Source organism: Drosophila navojoa, chromosome 3, assembly GCF_054131105.1.
Source record: "Drosophila navojoa isolate 15081-1374.11 chromosome 3, UAZ_NAV_1.0, whole genome shotgun sequence".
NCBI lineage: Eukaryota > Metazoa > Arthropoda > Insecta > Diptera > Drosophilidae > Drosophila > Drosophila navojoa.
In genome coordinates, this window is record NC_142891.1 from 4539240 (window position 1) to 4548226 (window position 8987).

The 8987-nt window shown below is 39.2% G+C and overlaps 2 protein-coding genes across 3 annotated transcripts; one reads left to right on the forward strand and one right to left on the reverse strand.

Moving 5' to 3' along the window:
- Positions 1 to 4388: 4388 nt before the first annotated feature.
- LOC115562732 (peritrophin-48) lies at positions 4389 to 6132 on the reverse strand. 2 transcript variants are annotated; one of them, XM_089257877.1, is made up of 4 exons: positions 5977 to 6132; positions 5324 to 5892; positions 4598 to 5137; positions 4389 to 4561 (listed from the first exon to the last, which is right to left on the reverse strand). In XM_089257877.1, the coding sequence occupies exons 1-4, from the start codon at positions 5981 to 5983 to the stop codon at positions 4523 to 4525; spliced, it is 1155 nt and encodes a 384-aa protein (XP_089114003.1). In that variant the 5' UTR covers positions 5984 to 6132; the 3' UTR covers positions 4389 to 4522. The 2 variants fall into 2 exon arrangements, with proteins under 2 accessions (XP_089114003.1, XP_030240597.1); XM_030384737.2 differs by having other exon boundaries at positions 4389 to 5137.
- A 1176-nt stretch (positions 6133 to 7308) lies between these two features.
- Positions 7309 to 7855, forward strand: LOC115562715 (uncharacterized). The gene has a single exon (XM_030384713.2). The coding sequence runs from the start codon at positions 7520 to 7522 to the stop codon at positions 7826 to 7828; it is 309 nt and encodes a 102-aa protein (XP_030240573.1). The 5' UTR covers positions 7309 to 7519; the 3' UTR covers positions 7829 to 7855.
- Positions 7856 to 8987: the final 1132 nt, after the last annotated feature.

Consider the following 8987-nt stretch of genomic DNA (forward strand, 5'->3'; position numbering starts at 1 on the left):
ATGCCATCATTACAAAAGTGATTAAATGCGCTTTCCTGAAGTTTTATGCTTAATTATTTCCATCAAAATCAGCTATGGAAAATGGGATATGCAAAGGATAACAATGCGCACAATTTGATAAACAAGCTCAGAGCGAGAGAGAGAGAGAGAGAGAGAGAGAGAGGGAGAGCAAATGAAAGCCAATTATCTTTATAAAACATTCAACGGCAGCTGCTTATGAAATCAGCAAAATTGAAACTTTTTCCCATTTGCAAATAATGCTGCAAAATGTCGACTATTGGCATTGCCATTGTCTTTTTGTTCCTTGTCTCATATTTATTTACGTTTAGCTTTGAAAATTTAAAGAGAAAGCAAAAGCAAATGTCAAATTTGCATAATTTCCGCAGGAAATGGAAGGCTGGAGCCCAATCGCAAGGAATCAATTGGGATTATGGGCAAAGAGCGAGTGAGCTAATGGCACCTGCTTAGGCATTTGCAGTAGAGAGTGACAGAGCGAGAGAGTGAGAGAGAGAGAGAGAGAGAGCAAGACGAAGAGATGCAGATAAAGGCAGAATCTGACTAGAGTGTGACTGATGCGGTTGCTGTTCACACAATCTGGGGCGGTCTTTGTCAACTCTTTGTCAGGCATTGATGCATTCACTGTCGGAGAGTTTGTCACGCGCTAACATTGAAAAGTGAAAAATCATGGGTGCAGCAGCGTAACCAGGGAAATATGACAAGTAAAGAGATTCGCATGATAAATGACGCATAAAGCGACACAAAGCCGGCAACAAAGGCGAACAGCAGAAACAAATGTAGTATGCGGCAAGCCAAGAGATGAAAGATCCAGACCCCAGCGAGTCCAAAGACCCAAAAGAGATGCCAAGAGATGCAGACCATAAGACATAAGATGATGGAGGCTGATGCTGATGATGGCGCACGTAGTTGCGAATGAAGATTTATGAGCACACATAAGGCATTCGACATATGCATAATCCTCTATATATGTACATATATACGTATATCATAGTTATACATATGTATGCATAGTTTGCCTTTAGATAGTTTACAACTCATTAGAAGTCGCTTCATTTAGCCACGCCATGAGTTGCCATAGCTGGCATAATTGCTATACTTAGTCGCATGCAACTCTTCAGCTTTCAACTTGAGAATGGCATTACTCATACGCCACGTTGCGCTACAAACTTTACAGAAGCTGAAAAGTGAGAATGAATTGAAGTGCTCACATCTAAATCAGCACGATGAAACTCAAATACTCTTCAAATAATTTATTATGAGTAAATATATGCATTATTTATTATTTTTGTTAAATTTTCTAAATTTTCCGCTTGTTAGTCATATCCAATCATTGCCTTAAATAGAAAAGTTAAATGCAAGAAATACAACTCACTCGATTTGACTATTTCAATGTAATCAAGAATATATATGTGTAGATGCATATACCCTGTACTTTTTGTAAAACAAAATCATAACAAAATTAAAATGTCTCTTGCAGACTCACGAAAATAATTTACCATTTTTTTTTAGCTCTTTCATTGCTGCGAATCCTGCGAACTACAGCTGTCGACTTTAAAGCATATGTAAAAAAATATATTTTTCTATGAAAACAAAAAATTTAAATCAAACACAACAAAGCCCACAATAAAAAACAAGAGAAGTGCGATAAAAGGAAAAAGGTTTAAATTATGTAATTGAATTTTTCTGTTAGGGGCTTTTTAATTCCTGTGGAGAGCAGGAAGACCTGTTTTGCCCAATGACAAAAATGGGAGATGGCAGAAAGGTGTTTGCTGCCAGGTGGGAGGTGAGCAGGTGCTGCATACACATTTGTTGCTATAATGGAATTGTTGAAATATAACGAGCCGCATTTAGCTGATAGAAACGAGCGAAAGCCAGGCTGCACATGGTTGGGCTCATTATCATTGAGTAGGCCCGTCATTAGGACAGGATACGTTTAATGCGCTGCCAAGGCTAATTAATGGCAAAATTCAGAGAGTGAGTGAGAGAGAAAAAACACCGAATACACTGAGAAAAACGCTAAGCAAGTGCCGAAGATCAAAATGAGTTGCCATCAATGCTAGCTGTCGACGAAAGCCAATCAAATGCTGAAACTAAATGCTCTGCAATGCCCTAAATATTGCTTCATTATGGAGCTTAACAAGTTTTTAAATTTGCTTAAATGCTTAAGAGCGCTCCCACAGCGCCCGCAGCTGAAATGGAGTGGAGCAAACAAAAAGCAAAATTCTCCAACACAGTTGGTGGGAAAGCTCGGCTGAGTTGCCTTTGAAAAAGTTACCTTAATCCTTAATTTAATCCGAAATGAATTTCACGCTGAGATTTCAGTCGATGGCAGGCAGTCGACGGCTAGATGCCTGGCATTGCGTCCGAACGGCGGCAATTTTTAACTGAATCAACATTTCGGGGATTTCGCTTCGAGACAAAGCACATAATGGCATATTGCTGTAAGTGCTAATAGCAAAGGTGACTGGAGTAGCAATTAATGGAGACAATGAGATCACAGATCATGCGACATTAACGTAGCACGATAATTAAAAATAAGCTAAAGTCTGTTCGACAATATTCTCTTCTTTACATTAAATTATTGTAAAGGTTCCCTTAAGCTCTTTACGTTGCACTGGAATTTCTTCAAGTCTGTCAAATATATGAGATTTAAGGATAGGCTTATCAATGAAATAATTTATTAATAAAATTACCGAACTTGCTATATATATGTATATATTTTTTTTGGTTAGAGTAAAATCATTCTAACTAAAAATGAATATAAGCCTATCTAGTTTCTTCTTAAAATAAAAATAAAATAAAAAAAAGGTATGAAACTAAAGGGTATTTTCATAATCAAGTTCAAGCTCGATTACGATTCATTGCCAAACACTCCATCTTCAAAATTTGAATAGAAGTGACAAAATCTTTACTTTTTACATTTTTGGTTTTCTTTCAGAAAGTGTTTTAGAATTAAATAGTATGTTCAGATTTCAGGCTTTGATAGTGGTTTTGTCAGTCAATTGAACGTTCTTAACATCACTATGCTCTCGATAAGAGGCTAAGATAATTGTTTTTTGGGGCTGGCCATTTTCATTTGGGTGACGTATAATTTAAGGGGACAATTTTCAGCTGTATTTCAGGCAATTTCCCGGCGCATTTATTTATTGTCTGGCCTGTCACATTTATAGTGAGCACGAAATGAAAAAAAGAAACGCAAACCTCGGCCAGCTACATGCTGCATGGATAGGTCGAATCGTTACCTGCAGCGCGTTATTAAATAATATGGCGCTGTAATTTACAGTCGATTGGATGCATCAGCAGGTCGAAGGCTTTGAATTGGCGCTCTTTCAATTTTGTGGGCATGGTGAATGCAATTTCAGGCAGTCGAAGCCAGCCAGCCAGCCAGCTCGGAAAAAAAACCGAAGCGATAATGAAAATGTCGAAGCGCGAAAAAAATACCTAACAAGCAATCTGACTGTGAGAGCGACGGGAGGGAGCAGCATTTGGTTGGAGTGAAAAACGCAAATCAATTTGGTGTAAAAAAGCGGGGTAAAAGTCATTCATTTAGGACTGCCTGACTAATCGATACCCCGCACAAAACTAATGTTATAAACAAAAGGAATTTATATGTAGGAAATGAAGAATTTAAAAAAAGAACTACAAAGCATTAATAGTCAGACGTTGGCATATGCATAAATATATGCATATGTGAGAGGGGCCAAACTGTTTTTTCTATATAAACAAGCGACGTTTTTCACTGGGTATAGGGTAAAAAATATACCGAAATCCAGTTTAGTTCGTAATAGCTTGTGCTAAAAAAAAAAAATAAATAAACAAAAAAAAAAAAAAAAAAAAAAAAAAAGAAATAAATTCACACTTTCACATTGTTTTTATTAAGCATTTATATCATACATTCCACCAGCCGAATTTTGATACTCCTATTTTTTTATTTTCTTCGTGATCTTTGTAATGATTGCAATATATTTAACATATTTAAGAAAAAAATTGTAGTCCGAAAAATGCACATCAAATAATATCAATAAATACTGGTAAACCTAAAAAAGAAGAATTACAAATAAAAAAATAAATTTACATATAGAAAATAAATAAATAAGATCTGAAGTAGAGTGGTCCAAAAGTAATGTTAATGCAAAAAAAAAAAATAAATAAATAAATAAAAAAATAAAAATAAAAAATAAATGAAATAATAATAATAAAAAAAACAATCTTCACTGATAATCATTAGAGTGATTAATATAGAAACTTGAATCTTAAAAAATTAAATAAAATTTTATAGAAGTATAAAACATTCTTTTTATATTCTGTTTTCTTGATGTAAATAAAAAATGAGTTAATAAAAAAAATTTAAGAAACTACAAATTCTTGCATTGAATATTTTGTATTGCTTGCTTTATTGAAATAATTTTATGGTTATTTTTGGGTTAGTACTGAAGATTTAAAAGATATCCATACAGAGCGTCTTCTCAGCGTTTGTCACAATTGTTAGCTTGCCTAAATCTTATTATCCGGATTCTGTTGTGACAGTTGATTTTGTTATGGCCTCTGGATCGGGTGTGGCAGTTGATTCTGTTTTGACATCTGGATCGGTTGTGCCAGTTGATTCGGTTGGGGCATTTGGATCGACTGTTGATGTTGGCGGTGCAGGGGTCGTCGCTGGAGCAACGGCGCCAGCGCAAGCAGGATAGACGGTGCCATAGTTTTGCAGACCACGATATGGGACGCAGCCCTGCTGAAGTTCGTTAAAGAAGAAATTTTCTGGGCATGTGGTAACATTGCCGTTGACGCCATTGCTGCAGTAGTAGTAGGTATTGCAGTTATCATTGCTGATAGCATTCACAAACGTTGTTGTCGCGTACTGGCAACGATTGCAGCCCGGTTCTGGTACTGCCTGCAGACGAGGCAAGCAGCTGGTTGTCGCAACATTAAAGTACTGGCCACTGGGACAGCTCTTCAGATCATAGGTATTGCCATTGCAAACTTGATAGTTGCCGCACACGTTTGGATCGCCCCTGATTTCGCCGACTTTATCGCAAGATTCGGATAATCCTCCTTGTTGAATGCGATCGCAGGCCCCGTTTGTATCATACCCGCATTGTTGAGATGATACAATGAAAGCCTGTAAAAAATAAAAAAAAATTATATATAAATATTTTTCTGATATGGCAAGCGAACTTAGGTAGCCATTGGGAAATCGGAGCATTCGTATACGCTATCTTTGGGCTCATTTTGTGATTTTAGCTTCTCAAAAGTGCAAAATTTTCGTATACATCTGCAGTTTTATATCAAATAACTTTCAACTTACAGTCGTGGTGCAATCACCGGATGCGTAACTGCCATCTGGGTAGCAATACTGGTACTTGGTGCAATTGAAGGGATCGCCAAAGTAAATATTAGGTGGCACCACCTGGCAGATGTTGTTAAGAGTCACTCCCTCGCTTCCGGCTAAGACATTACACTTCTCAGCAGTGCATCGCTGCAACTGCACACTGAAGGTCAGATCACCGCAAGTGCCGCGGCCGCCGGCTACGCCGTTTTTGCAGTAGATCCACTGATTGCAGGTGTTGGCAACTGGTACCCAGCCCTCGCCGGTGACTTCAGCGCAGGGCTCTTGTGAGCCATAATAGCACTGCACCTGAGACGATGGGCTGCAGGTTTGGGCCTTATAGTCATACGAGTAGCCCTTCTGGCAATAGGTCTGCACGGGTCCGTTCGGGGTGCACACATAATAATAGTCGCACGACACAATGCTGCCCAGCTGTGTGCCCGCCTTGACCAATGTGCACACCGAAGTCACATTGTAGTTGCCCTCCAGGATCACGCCGAGGCTGCTGCCAACGGCCAGGCACAGCATGCATGCCAATAGATAAATGCCTGCCACGAATTTCAATTCAATTCAATAAAAACAATTTGCAATGAGGATCGACAATTCGCTCCACTTCGATTCGATTCACTCACCAGACATCCTATTCAAAGACAGAACTAAAGGTCGTTATACTTAATACTGAAATGCTTAAGTGAACACTGACTGAACTTTCTCAAGCACCGCTGGCTTTTATAGTGCCGAAATTGTGTTCTATGACGCATGTCTCAAATCTAGACGACACCGCGAAGAGCCGTCAACAGTTTTTTAATTTTATTTAATTCAATTATGTTCTACTACATGCTAACCAATTTTCAATTAAACTTATCTTTCACTTATCTACTGTTCAACTGGCTTGCTAGCTAGCTAACACACAGCTAACTTATCTAACACACACAGTGATAAGGCGACCACCAAATAGCTTGCTTTTCCACGAATTCACAAAGTCAAGTTGATTTCCTTCTCAATTTTCTGGCGAATTGAGCAAAAAGTGCCAGCGAAGAGACGCTTTACATATTTTAGCATAATGCGAGTGGTAGACGAGGCGAAAGAAAGAGTGGATAAAGCGAATTGAGCAAAACGCGATGATTGCCATCAATAAAAAATCGAATTATGGCTAAAACTAATGAATTTGTATTTATTTGGAAATAGTATGTATCTAAAGTATGCATTTTCGGAATGTGTTGATGATCTTTAAATGTGAGATCTTCAGTGTGTCATGTGAGATTAATGAATTTGTTCGATTGAAGATCAGTTATTTTGTACAAGAGATCAATAACAACTTGTTCCATGGAGCAAGTTCAGTGAATCTTGTGAAATTAATTTGAGCTTGTCCAATCGAACTCATTTATTGATCAGTCAATACAACAGATTAATATGAGCTAGTTCTGATTGACGAATTATCTCAGTGGTTCATTTGCAATACTCTTTGAACTGGTTGAATTTAGCTTAGCCCGTGACCGGTGTAAGTCCTTGTTTAGTGGCTCATATGTAAGTATATTTTAATTCTGCTTGATCAGTTTTTAAATCGCTTATCAATCGGTAATCTTTTATTCACTTGGATTACCAATCATTCAAACAACCAAACAACCAATGAACAAAACTGAAGCGTTCATGAGCAACTGAATAACAATTCGAATTGAATTTCTTAGATTGAATTTAATTTGTGAAACTAATTCTTACTTGAATTAAAGCATATTTTTATTCATTCCCCACAGAAATAAATGCAGCTTAAGGTATCTTCTAGCCGAGCACTCCTGCACAGGCATTTAGCTACATTTCTTTAGCATTTGTTGGTCCTATATTTAGATATATATGTGGATATATATTGTGTGTAATTGTAGCTGGACTTTTAGATGCGGAAGAACGGGGAACAGGAACCCAGAAAAATTCGTGAGCTTGCGACAATGGGCAAAGCGCATTTCAAAAGAGTGCTATGAGTGGTGCCTTAGCTCTCATTTCAGGCAGTTGATAGCCTTGTGTAATTGAATGCATCCAAATTACCTAATGCAAAACAAATGGGCAAGAAACAGCTGTTGAGCGACTGCAGCTGCAGCTGCAGTTCCAGTTGCACTTCCAGTTGCAGTTGCGCTTAGTCAACGCGGCACTGAGGCTCAGTGGTTGCCACGCAGTCGAACGATGCGGATGCGGAGCACCAAGGCATGCTTTCTGCTGCTGGGATTGCAGTTGCTCATCACTGGCGTCCGGCTGGAGGAGGCCAATGACTGGCCAGAGTCGGAGCTGGAACTGGAGCTTCAGAGACAGCCCGACAAGCTGGCCTATTGCCGTGCATTGCAACGCCTGCAGCTGCAGCAATATGAGCAAACCAGCTGCTTGAACATACTCGAGGATGAGCTAACGATGACCGGGGAGCTGCTGATGGACTCGCCGCGACGCTGCTGGTGGGGCTGGGAGCTGTTCGGTAGACGTTGCCGCAAGCGTGCCTGAGAGCCAACTGCAATTGTACTCTGGTTAAAATGAAGAAAAGATATTTATACATATGTAAAGTAAACTAAATAAACTTACAAACTGTAAATGTTTACTAGGAAAATCAGTTTATACTTATATGTATACACACTTGACATATGTTTGAGTAAGCCGCACACAGACTCGGTCTAGCTTCACGGATAAACAGTCGTAAAAGTCAACAGCGAACATGCGTTGACGGCTTACGGCTTATTATATATAATTATGCCAGAAGCTTAAGGGAGCGTATGGAGCGGGTTAGCTAACCCTAATCAAAAGCCAAACAACGGGGCAACAACCAAACGATGACACCTCAAATCTCAGCTTGAGTTGATGTCTTGCTAAGCAGTCAAGGGTGTTCGTGTGTGTGTGTGTGTGTGTGTGTGTGTGCACACATAAAGCGAAGGGCAAAACAACGCCATTTGCTGTTTATCAAACTTCCGTATGCGAAAAATTGTTCAACAAAAGTCAATCAACATCCGGCGCCATTTTACGTGCTCTTCATCTTTTTGTGTGTGGCCGCTGTGTTTGGACATTGTCGTTGTTGTTGTTGCTGTTACAGCTAGTGTTGTTCTTGTTGTTGTTGTTATGTACTGCTGTCATACCGTGGGCGTTGTTTGTTAGCATTGCCATTGTGGTAGTTGTTCCATCATTGTTTCCTTTCATGTGTAGTTCCATTCGGCGGGGCCATCAACGCCAGCTACGCCGTCAATCACCTTACCAACAACAGCAATGACGATGTCGTCCATCGCCAACAACAATGGGAAATACGAGGCAACTACCTGGGCGCTGGCAATGCGACACGTGCTTAAGCTGATGCCAATGCCAGCACCTGGCCGAAACAGAAATTGCGCATTTTAATTAATTGCCGATTGGCAGATGAGCAACAACAATCATGACGAAACCGAGATAGAGAAGTCGCCCGTCGATCAATCAATCAATCATAACAATTGATATAAGCTAACAATTGGCATTGGAATACGATTGGCATATGAACGACAACACGTGAACCTGAAACGTAGCTAGATGCATAATCATTCACAAGGATTTGGGTACACTACAATAATGCCCTTCAATCATCTACATATATCTGTGATAGCTAGGTAGTATACTAAAATACAATTAAGCACATATTATGCAT

Excerpts from the sequence above, each read along its gene's own strand:
- LOC115562732 (XM_030384737.2), bottom strand. Across the intron at positions 5,138-5,323 it reads CCGGTGATTGCACCACGACT|GCTTTCATTGTATCATCTCA; the intron begins GTAAGTTGAAAG and ends TATTTTTTACAG.
- LOC115562715 (XM_030384713.2), top strand. The coding sequence starts at position 7,520 with ATGCGGATGCGGAGCACCAAGGCATGCTTTCTGCTGCTGGGATTGCAG.